Source organism: Mchenga conophoros, linkage group LG17, assembly GCF_057382185.1.
Source record: "Mchenga conophoros isolate Kocher_MC1m ecotype Shallow Benthic linkage group LG17, M_conophoros_male_GT1.1, whole genome shotgun sequence".
NCBI classification, from domain to species: domain Eukaryota; kingdom Metazoa; phylum Chordata; class Actinopteri; order Cichliformes; family Cichlidae; genus Mchenga; species Mchenga conophoros.
Genome location: NC_140542.1, coordinates 26,006,267 through 26,028,223, shown reverse-complemented (window position 1 = coordinate 26,028,223; position 21,957 = coordinate 26,006,267). Strand labels below are relative to the sequence as shown.

The 21,957-nt window shown below is 38.4% G+C and overlaps 1 protein-coding gene across 1 annotated transcript; it reads right to left on the bottom strand.

The window, feature by feature from the left end:
• Positions 1–102: 102 nt before the first annotated feature.
• On the bottom strand, positions 103–20,740 carry mtpn (myotrophin). The gene is made up of 4 exons (XM_085252390.1): positions 20,330–20,740; positions 17,094–17,207; positions 16,146–16,229; positions 103–1,509 (listed from the first exon to the last, which is right to left on the bottom strand). The coding sequence occupies exons 1-4, from the start codon at positions 20,399–20,401 to the stop codon at positions 1,423–1,425; spliced, it is 357 nt and encodes a 118-aa protein (XP_085108516.1). The 5' UTR covers positions 20,402–20,740; the 3' UTR covers positions 103–1,422.
• Between the last annotated feature and the right edge of the window lie 1,217 nt (positions 20,741–21,957).

Below are 21,957 nucleotides of genomic sequence, written 5' to 3'. Positions count from 1 at the left end.
CATTCTCACAGCTGACCCATCATTAATCTTAAACATCTTTTTGACAGTCCTTCGCCCTTTCCCTCTCTAGTTTACAAGGAAAATGGATACTGATGACAGATGTGTTTTTTTATATTTTTATTTGTTTTTACAGACTTTTGTCACAACAAAGTCAGCAAGAGCATTCTTTTTTTTGTCTATTGCATTGTTGTAATTTGTTTGAAAGCAACCAAGAGGACAGTGACCATTTCATAGCATAAAAGCAGAGGCAGTTTTGACATGCAGCAAAACAGGCAGGGCTTTGAACTGAAAAAACGAACAAGGCAAGGGGAATAAAAAAAAAAAAAACTAAAAAAAAAAAAAAAACCCTACCAACAACTTTCAAATCTGACTCCCATTAACCCATCACTTACAACCCCTAGAGCCCATTAGTTACGAAATACTCAGAGAAGCTGCAAGAAAAGAAAAAAAAAAAAAAAAGGGAAAGGGAGTTTTTGCTCTGAACTCTCACCCAGGGGCGGCAAAATGAAGAAAGTTCTAAAATATCTAATCCTATTATGTGCTGTTAACATTGCTTCAAAAGGGATTGAGTAACACGTTTGAAAATTGCAACATTCAAGTCATTCTAGTTAGCCAGCATGGTGATTGGTCAAAGAATAGAGAATACCTTAATGATGTAAAATTTGTGGAAAAAACACCATTTGATATGTAAGTGATACATCACCAAGTAGAAAAGAAAAATCTGACCTCTGCAGCTCCCTCAGCCAACATCTCTAAAATATTAAGCTTAGATTTGAGGGACAATTTGATCTATCTATAAAAAAAAATTAAAGTACAGGAAGAGGCCACACATAATGAAATGTTAACATAATTAAACTTAATCTTTTTAGTCTTATCAAGTATAGTGCAGTGCAAGTAATGTTCATGAGAAACCCTGGCCATAAAATACTTAAACTGTGAAGTTGTAAAAATATTAACACACTACTGATCCATTACAATTTAATTTCAGTATTTTTTTACAACACAACTGCAAAAAAAAAAAAGAAAAAAAAAAGAAAAAGATGTGCATTTATGAAAGCTTTGTGTTTGTGTTATAGAGTCTGTTACTAATCTGAGCAGTGTTAAGATCCAGGTTCAAGAGCACTCCCCAAGTGTTTGGTCCCTAAGGGAGACATAACTGACAAGTCCTTCTGTTAAATGGCTAAAAACAGAGGACTAAGGGGAAAAAAAATCCTATCCCAAAAACCTGGGGAAAAGAGAAATTACAATGTAAGGAAGACCACCAGACAGACAAAATGAACCTCCAACAAACAGACAAAAGCATTGTTGAGACAGAGGTTGATCAGGGTCAAAGGGGCAAGTCCATCTTCTCTCAGGAGATCACTGCATCCATTTGAGTGCCCGTTCATACAGCTGCCCAGCCACCTCCCACACTGTGGTGTCTTACTTGAGCAGAGCTTTTATGGGCTCAGTAGCAGCAGCTTCAAGGGCAGTCATGCCGTCTGGTGACTTTTGGTCTTTGTCAGCTCCCTGTGGAGGAGAGGGGACACAATGTTTACTTGGTGCCTCAAACTTTAGTGACATCTGCTCAAACGTGACAGTCAAATAGTGCATTGATAACGCCGCCGTGAGCAATGTCCAAAGCTTGCGTGGCTACTTAAGAGCCGTACAGAACTAGTCAGACCCAAACTCCTTCATACACACTTCTTATTCGTTTTACCCACATCTGAAGAACTGGGAAGATTAAGGAAACCAAAACAAGGGATTAAAATCGAAGCATAGTTTTTGGACCCAAATTGCACCAGCTGTGATTTAGTTTTCAGAGCTGAACTGTGTACTCAAAAACAAAACTGTTGGCCAAGCACTGAGCCTTGAGTAGATGCATTTGGAAGCCAAGCTAAAGCGAAATCAGAAGAGGTTTGTTCCAGAAATGGGAAAAGCTCAGTCTGGGGGGGGTGCATACACATCCCTAATGAACAAAATCATTAACATCAGGAATCAGTTGATAAGATTCAACTGGAAAGAGGCCATGTTAGTTATAAAGTATCTCACAGGTTCAATTGTTCTGGTGTACAAATGCATCTTTCACTTTTTGAGAAAGATGAGTGAAAAACTCATAGACAAAAGTTACGGTAGTTGCCAAAGGAAGAGAGACAAGACTTACTTTAGACTAGCCCCTTACTCATTTGAGCTGTGATAATATGTGTATGCTGACTCTGACACTGTGGCTGTGTAGTTATTGTTATACTTTTCTTTAAGCTGCAGGGAGTCCACCCGGAAGAGGCATGTATATTTGGTTCAATTATAGTGCAGAACCAGCACAAACTGGCAGGCATGCCGACGTCCAAACAAAGCCTTGCATTCATGGTCCGATTATGAATTTTACATCAGCCAAACCCTTGCATACTCAGGGACACAGGAAAGGTATGTAGGACAATCATGAACACAACAAGGACAAGACTTTCCCTTGGTTGACTGCTTTAGGGACGCAGAAAGGCTGTGGCATAAAAGATCTTTACAGAAAAGTGAGGGTGGTCGTGAGGGTGGTCATTCAGACATAAAGCTGCCACATTCAGAGGCTATCAGATCAATGGAAAGGAGTCCATGACTAAGAGGGGCTGAAGTCACACACACTGAGACACAAATCCATTCAAGCTTTGAGGGATAACAGAATCAATGTGAAGGAGATGGGAGAAGAAATAGCCATTTAGATTAGTATGGACAAAAAACACAGACACACACACACACACAAAAACAAAGAGAGAGAGAAAGAAACAGGCCACATGTTTTAATGCATTTGTAGTGACAACAGATTTAATGGCAAAGTAGGAGTGGAAGGCCTTGCAGTGGAAACGCGTCCCTTTGTTTAGCTTGCCAAGTTTAGCCTCTTAGCAAAAGAGCTTACAGAACCAAGGCAGAGAGAGGCTATTGTTGCGTAGAGAAGCAGGGCATCAAAAACAATGTGCCCCAGTTCGAGTACCCGGTAGCAGGAGGATGGTTATCTGGGAGCAAATTCCATGCCACAAGAGCAACAGAGCATAAAGCGAGGAGAGGGATTTACCAGGGTTGAGTTGGTAACCTGTCACATCTACAGCTCTAATTGGTAAGGAAATGGAAGACAAAATGAGAGATAGCACCCCCCCTATCAGAACATACTTCACATTTCTTGGCATAATGCTCCTGTCAACACTCTAGTTAAACATGTTAGAGCTCTGTTATGCAACACTTGCGGTATGAAGACTAGTGAGACCTGTTCTCTCACTTTTTCAATGTGAATTTTATACATTTTATCTGATTATTCTGATGGTATCAAACATGCCTGTTAGAGATACTAAGTTAAATTTATGAAATTGTCTTTTTTTTAAGCATTCTTGCAAAGGATTACATAATAAAATTCACATCACTCCCATGTCTGTTAAAAATGATGATGGTTGACAGCTAACGTGTCTTAGCTGGGACATAAAACATGGATGCAAGGAGAAACAGTGGAACAGCTCTTTTCAAGGGGAATAAAATCTGACAACCAGCTTCTATAAAGCTCACTAATTAACAAAATGATAACTGTGCAGAAAATCTTTTTTAAGTGGGGCCAGTCTTCATTGTATAATGAAGAATTGATCTCACACAAAAGCTGTACATTATCAACTACAAAATAAACAATGACAAACGTTTTTTTTAAGTGAAGTTGTGTGAAATTGAGTCTTTAATCAAATCCTGCAGTGTTAAAAACCCCCAAAACAAAAACAAAACGATGGCTTTGGTAGGCAGATCTTTCAATTTCTAAATAAATGAATAAATAAATAAAAATACTTCCCTCCCCTACCTTACCTGCAAATAAACAAAGGGTTTCTTCAGTGTAATTCATCTTGTCAGAGACAGGGCAGCTTGCCAGGCAAAAAACAAATTTTTTTTTCCTGATAATAATGTTTTAATCTTTTTTCATTTATCTCAGTTTCAAAGTCTACTCCTTCTAACAAGTTAAACAATTTTTGTTCTTCTGTCACTTAACTTTCCCTGAAAATGCAGATTCATGCATACCAGGTACCTGATAACCAATTACCATAATCTCTTACTCTGATGTAGGGCTGCCACAAACGATTATTTTGATAGTCGACTAGTCACCGATTATTTATGCGATTAGTCGACTAATCAGATCATCATCCACTGGACGTAAAACTACAGCTTATTGCACCAGCAGCATCTGCTCTTATATAACTATCATTAGCTTACAGCTTTAAGCTTTTAAGGTGCTAACTAAAAATAAAGACAAGATGATAGTTTATTCAATTTTAATGAAATTTGCAGATTGTTTCGGTAAAGTTTAATAAACTCCTTGCTATCTAAAATATAACAGGACACCGGAGTATATTCTCCAGCATCTCACACTTCTGATAATCAGCTGTCTGCTTGACGTTTATTCAGCTGTGTAAAAACTATAACTTTAATCTCAGCAAATAAACAAATAAAATACTAAAAAAAAGCCAAACAATAACATTTTTAATTTATCTAAGTGACTCATATATATTTAACCTGAGTTGCGAAAGACGGCGGTGGGTTTGAAAACAATTTGCCGGGAGTCCGGTGTTCTCACGGCGCTGGTGACCTAGCCCCCGGCTAGCTATCGAGCTAGTGGGTAACAGACGTCTCCGAAAACGTCGGAGCGCTTTTGAAAATATGTGGTGTCCTGATAAACTGAGCCGATATTTGAGGTTTACACAGCTACATTCTCGCCTGAAAATATGTTAAACGTTTATTTTGTGACCCAGAAAGAATAATAAGAGTAATATTAAAACTAACTAGCTACCGCCATTGTTGGAAACTAAGCTGGGCCGCGCTATGAATTCTGGGACACAGCTGCTTCTTCTTCTTCGGGGTTTAACGGCAGCTGGCATCCTTGTACATGCTGTGCTGCCATCTTCTGTTTCAGTCCGTTATTACACTCTTAAATCCTGCTATTATTCCTGCGTCTTTTGCGATCTTACAAAGCTTCAAACGACACGTCGACTATTAAATCAGTCGTCGACGATTTTGATAGTCGACGTAATCGTGACTAGTCGACAAATCGTGGCAGCCCTACTCTGATGTGCTACTGGGTAGAGCGATATGGCCCAAACTTCATATTTCGATATTGTTTAGCTGGATGGCGATATACGATATATACCTTGATATTTTTTAAACCAATAAAGTAAGAACAAAAAGGGAGTTCTTAGTCAAAGCCATGTGTCGCAGATGTCACACAGGCACTTTTATTAACATACAGTGTAGATGTACATTTAAAAAAAAAACAAAAAAAAAAAAACTCAGAAATAAATTATCAGCATCTTGATGCTGGCTGCAGGTGAAGCGATGGGGAGGGGGGAGTTGTTTTCAGTGAAGGAGAGAGGCGGGACAGAGTAACGTTGCGTAGAGACAAAAGTGGACCAAAGAGAGGCAAACCAGCGGCTCCACAAGTGTAATTATAACGCAACATAGACTATATCGACATAAACGATATTGTCACATCTTATCTCTCGTATAAAAATCTATCAATCTTTTTAAAAAACAAGATATATTGCCCAGTCTTACTATTGGGAAAAGAGGAGAGGAATGGAGATGATTCTCTTTATCCCTTCCCTTTTCTCCAGCTCTGGAGAGGACATTAGTCGTCGGTTCAGTCCAAACTTAATCAACCCTACAGACTAGAGCTGGGCGATATGACCCAAAATTCATATCTCGATATTTTTTAGCTGGATGGCGATATATGATATATATCTCGATGTTTTGTTTTTTTAAAGCCATAAGGTAAGAACAAAAAGAGAGTTTAGTCAAAGCTGTGTCCCAGATGTCAATCAGGCACTTTTATTAACATACAGCATAGATGTACATGAAGAAATTACTCAAAAATAAATTATCAGCATTTATTAAATAATAATGCTCCATAAATAAAAGAACACAATGTTGTTTTTGTGCATAACAAAAAGCTCACAATTGTGCAGTCAGAATGTAAACTAAAAGACGCTGAGCATAATAACAAAGACAGACAGATTTCACAGCTGCTCTGTTCCCAACTTCTACTGCATGACTGACAGCCTGGAGTTTGAAATCCTCTTTGTAACCGTGTCTCTTAACAGGTGCCATTTATGATCCTTATACACACACACACACACACACACACACACACACACACACACACACACACACACAATATACGGTAATATTACGTTGAAGCACAGTACGTATTACTCCGCGAGGCTCCATTACGGTAGCCGTAATGCTAACTTGTGGTAACTCGTTAACAGAGATTTGCAGTGTTCATCTTGTCGTTGCCTGCAGGTGAAGCTATGGGGGAGGGGGGAGTTGTGCTCAGTGAAGGAGAGGCGAGGCCCAGTAACGCAGCGTAGAGACAAAAATGGACGAAAGAGAGGCAAACTTGCGGCTCCACAAATATAATTATAACGTAACATAGACTATATCGATATAAACGATGTTGTCACATCTTATATCTCGTATGAAAATATATCGATATTTTTTTAAAAACTCGATATATCGCCCAGCCCTACTACAGACCTCATCAACATTGCAAAAAAAAAAAGCATTACATGTTGACTTTAGTAATAATCACTGCCTTCATGGCGACAAATAAGCCTTCTATATAGGGCTGTTCGATATAACGATATATATCGGATGATGATATAAAAACGTCTATCGTTTCATTTTACGCTATTGTTTCGTGGTGTCGCAAAATAAACTCTTTGTGGCAATCTTTTTTCATTGTTCTGATGGTCACTGTAGTGGCTATATTAATTTCTTAAAGTTCTCTATTTCTCTTATATTTTATATAACCACACTACGGACGGACAAGCACCTGTTTTTATGCGTTGTGTTTAGCAATAACGACGGTAAAACCATCGCGTGTCCGCTTGTTTATGTACCACATAAACCTTTCACAATAAAGCTCAAGATCCTGTTGAGACTTTTCAAAATAAACGGAATCACGTGAAAGAGAAGATTATTTACGGATGAGAATTAAAAAAGGAGCTACCAGGTGCTAAAAAATAAACCTTAGACTCAAACGTTAGAACAGGCTTTTCCCCGCAGCACGCCGTGTAATAAATACTCAAAGAAAACGGCGGCCTTTACAACTTATATCTAAAAATTAGGGGTGCAACGATACACAAAATTCACGGTTCGGTTCGATACTTTGGTGTCACGGTTCGATATTTTTTCGATACAAAAAAAATGTTCATGCCTTTTTAATTTGTCATTTATTAAAATTATAAATATATATTTTAACTCAAAAGCACTTCTTCTGGGCTATATTCTCAGCAGCATATTAAACATATCAGGTCCCCATGAGGAGAATCATGTGCTAACAGCTGTCTAAATGACTCTGGTAAAGTTTGTAGCATGCCTGCTTGTTGTTTTTGTCTGCTTCCACTTATCTTTGCACGAGGATGATGTCAGCGTAAATGTGCAGTCATATTCGTTGTGTTTAGAGATGGACCGATCCGATATTACGTATCGGTATCGGTCCGATACTGACCTAAATTACTGGATCGGATATCGGAGAAAAATAAAAAATGTAATCCGATCCATTAAATATCACGAAAGCACCTCACAAAACTTGCAACACCCCGTAACTCACCTCAGAACGTTAGCACGTTGGAGCAGTATGCATCACGTGATAGAGCGGCTGTGGCATGCGGGACCTGTCGGTGGTCTGGATAGCATGTGGAGCTTCGCTAGCAACCCGGCATTTCATCTCCGATAAAGTTATCCCGAGAGAAGTAAAGCAAGTGTGTAAGTCCATCTCTGAATGTTTGTAAAGCATTCCTGCGTTAAGCTTAACAAACGACTGCCTCTTCTTGCTGCTACTTCAATCATGAAACTGCTTAACGATCAGCTGATCGGCTTTTCTGTCGCGAGTCCGTGACTCTAGTTTGCTTTTGGCCCACTTTGTACCAGAAAGAGGAAACCAGCGGCTGAACAACAGCAGCACGTTTAAGCTTGATCAGCTATTGTTAGAATGTATTTAATATTACTTTCTACTCCAGGATCTTTTTCTACGTAGCTGACGCTGGTAACTGTGCAGGGGCGGATCTAGCAAAGTTTAGCCAGGGGGGCCGATAGGGCATTAACAGGGAAAAGGGGGCACAAAGACATACTTTTCTTTCTTATTCTCATTTAAAATGTCTAGCTTTTAATAAATAATTATCTGACACCCAAAGTTTTAATTTGATGTAAAATGAATAGAAGTCAATTACTGTATATAGTAACTATTAAGTCTAATATATATACCCTAGTAAGCTATAGTACTTTTTCCTTTGGGAAGGTACCATCTGTGCAGTCTGCAATTTTGTTGAAGAAAGATGTTGAATCTATTTAATATTTCTTGAAAAATAATTGATTTCTGTGCATTTTTTTTTTTCACACTGCATCAAATTAAGGTTGATTACGTCGATTAAGCATCATGAGGTGGAGCGTGAGGGGTGGTTCCCTATTTTTTATTTATTTATTTTTATTGTTGCTGGGAGTTGGAACTCTATTAGTTAGGTTGCTTAATATATATGCTAAGTACTCTTTAAAATACCAGAATAGGGAGGATGGTGTAGGTTTAAGTTTATTAGATTGATCAGTATTGCTGAACTATGAAATATTTTTTTTTGCATACAGGTATAACAGAATAGCTTTAGTGTAGTTGTTGTTTTAAACTTGAGTATGAACATATACAAAATGCAGCAAGATATTTAAAAAACAGTTTTGTTGATTAAAAAACACTATATCGGATTCATATCGGTATCGGCAGATATCCAAATTTATGGTATCGGTATCGGACATAAAAAAGTGGTATCGTGCCATCTCTAGTTGTGTTCCCACTAGTGCTGTCAGCGTTAATCTGGAATGACGTTAACGCCACAACACGGCAAATCTTCGTTAACGAGCTACCGCGGATTGCCCCGTGCGTGGGGCTGGACGGCGTCAACGTGTTAACGAGCTAACTGCGCTAACGCAGTAGTTCCCACCCATGTAATTGAGCATTGTGTGGCACATCTGACATACTGTTTTACTTTTGTCCATGACGCGGTTACCTTCAGGGTCATACCTCACATGAAAACCAAAATAGTTCCAAAGGCCACATCTGAATGAGGGTGGGGGAGGTTCAATTTGCCATGTTGCAAGGAGAGCTTAACTTCTGTCTCGCTAGCTTGTGCCGCACTCAGTGGATCTGTGATCGATTACTCCGCCTAGGCTGCACTGTCGAGCGCAGATCCACTGAGCTCTCAACACAGACAGCATCGTCAGAAGGAAAATTGATAAAATAAATTATTACATATTACATAAATCGATACATATGCGTACCGAACCGAAAGCACTGTATCGAACGGTTCAATATTGATACGAGTATCGTTGCACCCCTACTAAAAATGTATAGTTTCATGCATCAGTTAAAACACTCGACTCCAGCTACATGACACGCAGCCGGAAACACTTCCCGCAAGACGAGTTGCCCGAGATTCACAGAATTTACAGAAAATGTTAAATTTTTGTGATTTATATCGTTATCGGGACGATAGAATTCTTATATCGGGATATGAGATTTTGGTCATATCGCACAGCCCTACTTCTATATAATAAACACAACTGCATAATTTGTACCACTATATTTTAGGTTCTACCATTCTCATAATCATTACCTTCTCGTCACCAAACATACTGTCAAAAAGTGTATACTGGAGCCATGCCAGAGATAATGCTTCAAATCCGTATTTATGGTCGAGTTCCAGTAATAGTGCTGGCACAGTCTTCCTTTTTTTGCCTTTCAGGATACACCACGCTACCCCAACGGCCAAGCAGCTCACTGGCACGCTCCTGACACCACTTAGAGTAATGAGCTTTACTCAACTTGAATAATGACCCCACATGATCACCTCACTGTCCAAACACTAGCCAGTCAAAGACGTTGATGGCCAATTGAGACACAGACTAATGAACAAGAATAGACTCCCAGCGTGTCTCCAGTCAAAATAAGATACATCATCACCCTGGATTATACAGCTACACAAAGCAGCAGTGGGTCAGTAATATAATGCCACCAACATGCCAAAATGTCCATTAAGTTTTCATTATGACTGTTGTGAATGGAATGCATAAGTCTTCAAATATTGAGCCAAAGCCTCACTCAAAACCTATTTGAAGCACAAGATTTTCAGACTATTGACCTGCTGTCCGCAATCAAACATTACTGAGCAGTTAAAAGGGCAAATTTTTAACACCCAGCGATAAAGATAAGATCAATACATGTATTACAACAGGATGTGCCAGAAAGGCTCTGGGTGAGATACGGTGGGGGGTGGGAAATAAAATCTAGAGGTGGGGGAAAAAAATCGATACTGTGTAGTATCGTGATATTTTGTTTGCTAATAATGTATCGATACAGGGACAGCAGAAATCGATATTTTGTTACAAAAAAGGTTTTTGTGCTCTGACTTCAGAGCATGAATCCTGACATTCCTTCACTGTCCAAATGTGTTTAACTTTTTTTTGGCAGCAATAAACATGACAGTTTACTTATTTTAATTTAAGACATGTTTTATTTTAATTAAGTTTAAAACTTTTTTATTTAATGTAAAATTATATTTTGTTTTAATTTACTTTCAAATTCTTCAGTTGCTGAAGGGGCTGCATAGTTTTCATAAATTGCATAGTTCAGAATAGCTATAATTGTACCAGATGGTTGCATTCAGTTAAGTTGGACTAGACTGTAATACAAACTGTTCAGTTTGTCAACAATAAAACTGACTGAAATGAGAGAAAGACTGAGTGTGAGACTTTGATATTAGATAAAATGAATATTGATAAAGTTTACCTTTATGTACAGAATCTGAATATCGCAAAATATTTTAAAAAATTGCAATAATATCGTATCGTGTGTTAAGTATTGTGATAATATCGTATCGTGGGATGTTTGGTGATTCCCACCTCTAATAAAATCCTTTTATAAGTTTATGGTAATCTCAAAATATGAAGCAATAAAGACCGCAAGTGTGCACTTTTACCCCCCTCAAAAAACAAAAACACTTCAGTGACAAGTGAAAGATGTTTTATACTAGAGTGTGTATATATATTATCTATATAGTTAGGATAAATGTTCCATCCATTCTTTGCATAAAGGGCAGAGAGAAAAAAGGAGGAAATCTTTAGGGATGTAAAAGACACAAAAACAACAGGTACTGACTTCAAACAGTACTGTACTTCTTCCTAGACAATAGCAAGTTCCCATTAAAAGAAAAATGTGTGTGTATGCCCTTTTATTGCTGACCTAAAATTTACTGGCTGGTCTTTGCAGGCTGTAGTCAGCACTCTTGGCCAGGATCTTACAGCTGGGTCACCTTTGGGGTAATAATGGCCTTTCATAATTCATTAACAACAACAACACGGCACACAGTTGGGGGCAGGGGTCAGCTTCCATGATGCACAAGGGAACCACGCCATTTTTAATCTGCCAACACAAGAATGTCTGACAGTCCAACAGTCACAATTCAGTATTCTCAGTGGGCTCCTTTTATCCAGTGTAATGTGGCAGCTGTGCACAGCTACAGGTGCTGCCAGACAGAGTGGATTTACACTAGCACTATCATTGGTGTAGCTCTGAAATATCTATTAATCTCATGTTGGGATACATGGGAAGTTTTCAAAGCTTTCATATGGATATACTGAGACCTGCTCCCTGTGGCAACTATTAGCATCTAGTGTTAATTATTGATGGTACTTAGTTGGAATTATTATAAAATCAAGAACTGTGATGAATTAGGACCACCTGTCTTGTCCGATATGATACTAGCTTTTTGAAAGTCTACCAGTAGCTGGATAATTCATGAGACTTCAGTTTAAATTTACAATTGTGATCTACAATGACTATGAAAACAAGACAATCAATGTAAAATTATTCATATTTCCTCGTCATAGTCCTTGTCATAACAAAACTCATTTTACTTGTGTAATAAATCACTCACACACTTTTTCTTAAGTTGCTGTGCTTTCATCCCTCTCTAAAACAAAACTTACCCAAAGGTCTTTGATTTACAAAGATGAGGCACTACATGATACAGCTGCCTATTTTAAATGCAGAAGAGCTTCTGACTCTCAGAAGGATGTTCTGTGACTGGCAGCAGAAGAAATTAAGGAAAATAAATGCCAATAATGAAGTCTTTTTTTTTAAAGAGACAAAATGAGCTTTTAAAACCCAAATTTCTCATTGTAATGTGAAAGTGAAATGTGGCTGTGTGATATTAACACTCTTAGGGACATTAAATGCATCATCTAGTGACAGCTCAGATCTTAACTTGAAGTACACCGCTTAGTTTCAGCAAAGAAATCATTCTATAACGTGTCATCTTTCAATGCTTAAATAATAGCTCATTGGATATAAATATGGTCTATGGTAGGAATAAAAAGCTCTGAGTCAAATGTATACTTAAGTCAGAAACATGCAATGTCAAATGCGTGCTGACATGCTAGCAACTTTTATAGCAAATGACTTGCTGTATATAGTTTCTTTTTCCTGTCTGTTATTTCCTTCAGTTTATCTTAGTGCTGATTGCCAGCTGACAACAGTTTTCCGCTCTTGGCTGACTAGTTACAAGATTCTGGTGCCTTTGTTGATAGGCAGGACAGAGTTTGCAGCTGCGCTGCCAAAAATGCAGGACTAATACAGCTGATTAACTGAAATCAGTTGGTGGAGCATACCACAACCATGCCTCTCTAACCAAACACTGAAGAAGGCATTTTAAAAGAGGAAACCATAATCTGTATATGGGGAAACAACAAAGTCCCATTCAACCTGTGAACCTATTAAAAAGTCTGTCTGGCTGCTGGCAATGAGATTGTAAAGACTGCAAAAAGTGACTTCCCCATTCTGTAGTGTGACCCCTCCCCACTTCCCATTACTTGATGCTACTGTGAAACAACTGTGTAGAGGAGCTTTCATTTACCCTGCCTCATTAAGCCTGGCTGGAAACAGACAGCTGCTCACTCACCCTCAGGCCCCTGATTCTCACTCTCTCTCTGAATTCTTCCCATATACACATAACAGTCTGGAGCAGCCTTTGAATGATGCTTTTTCATGACATGATGCAGTCTTCCACAATGCAAACTCCACTCAATCAGTGGTGGTGTACTTTTGTCAATTTTTATAGTTTGGCTTGAAATTTGGAAAATGACACATTTGTTTGAAGCACATTTACAAAGCTAAGCTGTCCGACTGAAACATCCATGTTCTTTGCATCATTGTTCAAATAAGCTTTTTTTTCCCCACTTAAATTTAATAATAAACATGTACCGAGATAGAGGACCCAGTCAACTATATACCTGCCTGCTTCTTTAAAACATCATGAGTGTTATAAGGTGGAGGGTAGGGCTGGGCGATATGGCCTAAAGTTCATATCACGATATAATTTGAAGCATGTGCGGTAACGATATATATCGCGATATTCTTTTCTTCTGTATAACGTATTTTCCACACTATAAAGCACACTTAAAATCCTTTAATTTTCTCAAAAATCGAGAGTGTGCCTTATGTATTGTGGAGATACAGAAATTATTTTATTGCTGCCATATAATCTGCATCATTATAATTGCATTAATAACATTCTTTACAGCATTATTTCATCTAATAATATTTCTCACAGTATTGATACTGCATTACAGTTGTTTATTGAAGATGTCCATTTGAGGATCCTTCCATTATGTTAACTTTTATTACAAGTACGGTTAGAAGTATTTTATACACATTGCATATCTGTGCTTATTTTGAGTTGATGTTCAGTTCATTAAGGGTCTTAAGCTTCACTGGCATGACTGTCCAGGTGATACATGCTGAGGGAAACTAGAACATAGAAGGATAACTGCAATGCATGCTTACAGTACATATAATACATATAATCTAGGAATGTGTCCGGCCTGAGGCCTCAACTCATTTGGTGTCTTACTATATTTTATTCTACTTGGTAACAGACGACCAGAGTCAATAATTAGCCTCAGAGACCCCGAGGGCTTGAAGTTTATTACCTTGTATGGAAGGTGTTATAGAAAAGAGAAGTTCTATGTCTGATTATAGCTATTAAAGATGTACGATTAACTGTGACTAATGTCTGGAACCTATTTTAATCTGTCATTGACGCCATGGGGGGGCGTGTACCCCACTGCTTTATAAGTATCCACAACATGTATTTTGGTTAGAAGACATATGTTGATGTTTTCTCCGGGCTGTTAATAAACTCATCGTTTGATTGCACTTTTCTGGGGCCTCCGTGGTTTGTGACACTGCTCTACATTGATTGATTTCACGACAGTATGAATTCTGGTTGTGCTTACTGACCTCGAACCGATTTCGGCGTGCAGAAATCTGTTAAAAAATATTTTAGTACGACTTTGGTAAGCCGCACTGCTTGATGGATTGTCAGAGCATTACGGCTGCCGTAGTGAGGAGCTTTGCGGAGTAATCTGGGTCCAAAACTCCCCCTTCAGGTCCCAAAGTCAAACGAACACTAAGAGTTAAAAACTGTCTAAATTCCTTAATCTTTAATAAAATCATCAGCGTTGCTGCTTTAGCAGGTGTAACAATTAAGTTTAACATCCATTTAATTTATTAAATTTAACGGAGTTAAAAGTTAGAAAGGAAGTTAGCTCCCTAGTTTCCACCTAAACATGACATACCATGTTCTGACTGAGAGATTTTTGAAACTAAATAAAACGTACAGCTCTGCTACCACTTCCAAAATAAATGAAGACAGAAAACTAAACAGCAGTGGCGTTTGTAGGGTTACTGAAGTTGGACTACCTGGTATATAATGTTGTGCTACGTGATTGCTAGCGACACAGCTATGTTAGCATAACATTAGCACAGTGAAGCTGAAGGATGAACACCAACTTTTTTTCCACTCATTAAAAGTTAACGTGAGGGATTCTGGTGGTCAGGGACAAATGCAATCGTATAGCAGGATGCTATACATGGGGCAAACGTCAGTCAGGAGAACAACTAAGACTATTCATCCACAATATGAGGTGAGTTATTAATATACTGCAACAACATGGGAATAGAAAAGCTACGAGAGAATTCAACATTAATGAATCAATGTTACGGAAGTGAAGGAAGCGCAGTTTTTGGCTTTCCCCATATTTCAAAAGTGCCTCATCTCTTTGCTATGACTGTCGCCTGGCATAATTTGCAGGTGATAATGGTTTTAGCCGCTGCGATGCTTTAAACCAAAACAGGCGCAGCTTGATGACATCATCAACATGCGCTATCGCGATAGAGAGGTATAGTCAAAATCTCTATCGTTGGCCAAATTTATATCGTTTCTATCGTATATCGTTTCTATCGCCCACCCCTAGTGGAGGGGTACACAGAAAAAGATATGTGTGTGTTAAAATGAATGTGTGACATTCATCCTCCACAGGGCCATCAATTCAACTGCAGTCGGGCTCATTTGGTCAGTAGTGAAACAGTAGCTACAGCTGTCCTGATGGGTAGAAGATGTGTCATTATGCCAGGAGTGCATACACTTTTGAGTCTAACATTCAGGTAAGACATGCAAGAAGAAACACTGACTTTGTAAAAGAAAGCTCACCACTTACAAATGAGTCTGTTTAACTGTGAAGGAACTGCAGAAATGTGTATTCTAAGGCCAGATGACGCTGGATAGATTGGACATTTATTATAGTATTCCTGTTATTATGTTGTAGTGTTACAGCCAATGCCAGCTGTGCCTGACTCTGTTCTGTGCCTCTCCTCACAGCTGTGACTAGATCTGCACATAGCAGCATGTATTTTTTTGGACCCAAGTAGCATTTAAGGTACTTCCAGAGCTAAACACCTTAGGGAGGCTAATGTGGAGGGATGGAGCAGAGACTTAGATGAAGCCAACGGCAGTGCTCCTATGAATGAAAGAAACAAACAACAAAAAAGCAAGTGCACAGCAGCGACAGTCTGCGATGCTCTATGAACATTCCAGCACAGCCTCCATAGAAATGTGTTAAAGGGCTTTTTGTCCAATGAGTTACCTCATCAGCACTCATGGTCACTCACTCACTGATACATCAGCATGCACTAGTGGGTGAAAGACACCAGTGCACTCCTTTGTGCAGATGCTTACATACGCATACATGAACGCAATCAGGGCACCAACCTTTTCTAACAGGAGCTTGACACATGAGAGATGACCCTCAAAACAGGCAGTCATCAGTGGAGTAAACCCATGTTTGTCTGGAGCCTGTGGAAGAAGAGGATGAGAGAGGAATGAGTGAGAAGAAGAAGACTTTTGGTCTTTGGAGGGAAAGCAAAGATTGTATATTGTTACACTTTTAAACTCTTGTTTTAAAAAGAAAAAAAAAAGTCTTTTGATTTGCAGATACCAATTTTCAGAGGGTGAGATGCACCGTGCTGATGTGAGTCTTCCTGTGCAATGAAGATTTAGAGACTTCCTACTCCTGATCATTAGAGTTAAAGCATCCATGTCTCATTGTAAATTACTAACACATGATGCTTTCAAGGTAAAAAGCAATTTAAAAGACTTTTGTTGAATCAGGCCACTACCACACCTTCTGAAACTACAAGCCTCAAGGGGCCATCAAGGTTAAATGTGAGAAGGGGTTTTCTAGCATAGAAAATTTGGGGCTTTCAAAGAGGTTTTAGCCTCACACGAAAGGAAGATTACCTGAACTACTACTGAACTTTTTTTAAGAGGGGCTTAATTTACTAAGCATAACAGGAAATGCATAGACCTCTGTTAAGTAAGGCAACACAGACTCACTGCCCTAACTGCAAGCGGATCAATTGTGGTTATGTGCGTCTCATGAGAAGCCCACTATGACCCATAAAAAAAACCCCTGCTGAGGCCTGGCCAACTCACTGGTAAAAAACAGCCAATGAACAGTGGGTAGAAATGTATATGATAAACTCCGTTTTATTAAAGCCAGGTTGCTTTTGTTTACACAAATAATGGTTTGTTTCTAACCAGACATTAGACAGTCAAAGGAAGGAGACACAGGCTCTGTTATTTTTGTGGTCACTGTAGTGCTGAGCAGTAGGCAAATTAATGCAAAAAGAATGAAGCTGAGATAGTTGTAACTCTTACATTGATATCTGCCCCCTTAGAAATGAGGAACTCCACCACATCTGTCTGACCGAAGTCTGCAGCATAATGCAGCGGCTTCCTCCCACCATCGAGGGTCCGGTTCACATGCTCAGCCTAGAGAAGGGAAAAAGTACACATTAACAGGGATGAGATCGCCTAACTTGGCATTGCCACAAGCCAGTATGGTGTCTCTTAGTTTAAAAAAACAAGACAAAAACAAAAAAGAAAACACAAATCAAAGCCCTTCAAAAGAAGGTAATATCTATTAAATCATTTTTTGCTGCTTGGACCCATAATAAAACACAAATTGGTCCCAGCGAGGGCTGTCAGTCCTGACTTTTTCCCCAGAAGTATATGAATAATTACTTGCCTGTATAAGGACGAAGGGAAGTGAAGCAAGAAAAGCATTCATCAGCTCAGAAAAATGGGTATACTATCAAGAATATAGAAGTATAGGAAGCCCTAGAAGATGCATTAATATCTTGTAACACAAGACCTTCATATTATAAACACCTAAGCTGGGGATGAAGGCTCAGGTGTTGGTTCTCCTGGGGCAACTAAGATCAACATTAATGAGATAGCAATAAAATGGACAGACTAGGCAAACAGCATTGAGAAATACTGTGCATTATTGATATCAAAACTGTATGAGATTACATATGACCTCAAGTTTTTACATTATTATTAATATTATAGTCATCTCCTGACTCTAATTCCGACATTAAATTTGCTACAATATTTACCATGAAAGCATAAAATGAAGACTCAACCTGCTACGGATCTCCAAATATGAATTTTTCGAAGCAGACACATTGAATTAATATGGCAGTAATGTCACATATATATTTAGTTTCATGAAATAACTGTTGTGAAAGGACTCAATATAATCTTGTACATAAAATAAATCCAGTTTTATGTAGACCTAAAACCTTAAGGTTACACTTTGGAAAAAAAACAAAACACCACATTTCTTTTTACTCTGCCATTTCTTGGGGTCAGATGAACATGGTCAGTTGCACACAAATTCTGTTCTATTACCACTAGATATTTCTGAAACAGAATCCACACCGCAGCACTGCCTTATCAAAAACATCCTTGTAGGTCAAATTCAACATACTGAACACAATGTTTGACCTTACCTCTCATCTTGCTAAGTCCTGTAGCTGATTGATATCAAACCTCAAACTTCTCTAAAAATGTTTAAATGTTACTTTCAGTGGTTGATAAAATTAAACGTGCTCCATTTATACTATAGAAAAAGGTTAGTTATTTTTATCTACATGTTTCGTCAATGACACAATTACAGCTGAACACAAGAAACCTCACTTCTCAGAAGTCACCAACTGTAATCATGAGCTCGTGTCAATCATTTGTAGTGGTGGTTTATATCAACAGTTCTTAAAGTGCGGTCTTCGCCTCCTGCAGTTAACACACGCACACAAAACTTCACACAGTCCCTCCTACACTGGCAGCTCAAGTAATTGATCTGCACAACACTGAACAACAATTTGTCAGGAATTTGAAGAGGTCACTAAAGCTGCCCTTTCAGGAACACTGAAGGTTATTCGGTATGGCTACTAATAAAATAATAATAATGGTAATGTGGGAACTAGGCAGCAAAAATTATCAGTCCGAGAAGCTTTTTCAGTTCTAAGGTCAAATGGCGGACAAATCTGGGATTCGCCGCCATTTGACCTTAGAACTGAAGAAGCTTCTCGGATGAGAGGTGAAACGTCTTCAAGCAACTTAAAGAAGTCCAGACGCTTTTCTTTGCAAGCTCCTTTGATTAATACATATTATTAACAGGACAGTTATTTGTGTCTAAAAACTTGTGCTTTTCTTGACGTCACAGACTCAAGGTGAAAAAAAAAGGGAAAAAAAAAAAAAGAAATCTATCAGTGACTACATAGAAACAGTGGCAAGCACTTTATGGTGCCAAGTTGAACAAGTATAGCGTTACCTCAGACAACCTAAAAAATAAATTAATTTTTTCTTCTTTTGCTGTATGTAAGAGAATCTTAAAATATGTCACATACTTGGAGACGGTATGTATAGTTTTGACCCTGTGTGGAAAATTGTATGCTGTAAAATTATTCCACCCTAGAAAAAGAACAGTTGAAATAAATAGTTAAAAGTACCAAATTACCATGACGATCACGATGAGTGTATGTAAACAGTCATTTATACAAACACGTGATTAATAGTTGATGACACAAATAGAACAAGACACTAAGAAAAAAGAAAACACTTCTGTCTTCCCAAAAGTCACCAACATCCTGAGCATTATCAGTCTTTAAGAGTTTGATCAAAAACTATATGTAGTTTATGTATATATATGTATATGACAATGACAATAAATAAATACTACTACTACTAGTTTCACGTATTGTAAAACTTACATTGGAAACTAGCATTTTACAATTTAAACACATTAGTGAGCTCTACTTTATGAGGAAGCAAATATAGATTCAGTTAGTCATTTGTGGGAAACAACTGAGTGTAAATCATGTGGCAGTAAAACTATCCAGCTACTACCCAACTACAAAATCCGAATGCAGGCGTGTTTCCTAAGGTAGCTGTTTTACAGAAACATCTCTGCGTGGTAAGCATAGGCAGAAACCTTCTCATCAGGCTGCTCCAAAAAGAGCATGCTGGCATTAACGAACGCTGCAGTTGCTGTTAGCCAAGCCTCCATCTCCTAGACTACAGCTGAGACCACCGCCCACTAAAGCTGACTAGACACTGGCCCTGTCTGCTCGATTAGCCGCTAGCATATAGCTAGACATTTGCCTCAGCTCTCTTAACAACACGCTTATAGAAGACTGTAATATGCGTTTTCTAGTAACGTACATACTGTGCTTAAAACACCCAGTTACAGTAACATTGTTACTGGTGTCAAGAGCCGTTACCCGTGTTACGTACCAACAGATACCATAGTTGGTTAGCTAACCAACAAGTTGCTCTCAGCGGAAAGTGATAATGGATTAACTTTAAACACGTCTCGTTACCCGTAAGACGAATTAAAGCCAGTTTAAAGGTGCACACATTACCGTTAATGTTACAGACCCAGAATGTCCCAACAGCTTTTCAATTCTGGATTACTAACTTAACATTGCCCAACTCCAGCTAACGCTAGCTCGCTAGCAGCTCTACGAACTAGCGTTGATTACCTTAGCTATGCTGACTGTAGTCAAAAAAAGCACAACAGTGGGCAAGTCAAATAACAGCTAAATTACCGTTTGCAGGGTGGCTTTGACCTCATCCAGGTCCCCGGTCTTCAGTGTCCAAATCAGATCTTTATCGCACATCTTTTTGTTGTCGGTTCGGTGTTGCACCTTCCTTGTTGTACTGCCGGGGGTTTGACAACTTATCTGCTAGTGTGTTAAAAGTTAGCTAGCTGAGGCTAGAAAACTACTACTCTCGTCGAGGCTAATACAGTTTCAGCTAAATAAAAATACTCAGAATAATAATTTTTGTTCGATATGGCGACTCAATGACGAGTGACGGGGAAAAATGGTTCACGAAAAGTTCTAAACGGCAAAGTAGCAAACAGGTATCCGCCTTTCTGCAATCCAGAAATATTTCCGATGCCGTTACCCGGAAGAGAATATTTATGGAGAAGTTTATGCTGTTCTGTGACGATAAGGAGTTACTTAATGCAACGCATATGACTCGTCAGGATTTTTGAATATCCTAATTTGTAACAATTATTTACAGTTCCTGAATAAACATATACAGAAAAGTATAATTAAATAAGCTTCTATGTTACCATGTAAAGTAAAACGGAAATTCGTTCCTTATCTGGTTCTGCATTTAAGTTTTTTCGCACTTTGTCTTCACATCTGAGTATACACCGTTTCACTGTTTTTCAGAAATGTTTAACTGAAAAAATTTAATAATAGAAATAATAAACAGACAAAAACATTCAACTCCACTACAGTTAACGATGTAAGAAAACAAACCCATATGCCTAGTTACAAAATCCAAATGCAAACTATATTACATTCTTTTTACATTGTCATGTTAAGCCATAGCGCCACAGTAACCAAGGGAAGTCAAAATTATAGTTTCACATGTCTTTAAATAGCTATGACCAAACACCATATTCGTTTTTCTCCAAATTGCTGTGAACTGACATGGCCTTCAACATAAGTTTAATTTTTATTCAGAGCACAGCCTGGGTTTGAGCTACATTATTTCCACTTTAAAGCAGTCCTTTTTTTTTATCTTCACATGTAAGTGGTTTATTATTAGAACACAAAAAACACCTGAAGATATGTAAAAAAGAAAGACGTCACATATACTTAATAGCCACTTTATTAGGTATACTTGTTCACCTGCTTACTAGCACAAATATTTAATCTGCTAATTATATGGCAGAAGCTCAGCGCATTTAGACCTACAGACTTGTTCAAGATGACCTGCTGAAGTTCAAATCAAGCATTAGAATAGGGAAGAAAGGTGGTTGGAGTGACTTTGATCATGGCATGATTTTTAATGCCATGACTGTTGTGAGTATTTGAGAAATTGCTAAGCATGTGTAGGACTTACAGAGAATATATCTAGTGGATGGCAGTTCTCTGGGCAAAAATGGCTTGTTGATGCCAGTGATCACAAGAAAATGGCCCTACTGATATAAAAGCAACCGTAACTCACATCTGTTACTTGTTAAAACCAAAGTATACAGAAGAGCAGACAACTACACTGGCCGTCAGCTAACAGGAACAGGAAACTGAGGCTGCAGTTGACAGGGGTTCAGCAGAACTGAACAATAAAAGATTGTAAAATCGTTGTCAGGTCAGCTTGGCATAAATAATAGGAACGCACTGGCCCATCCTGGCTTAAATAAATAATTAAAGTATAT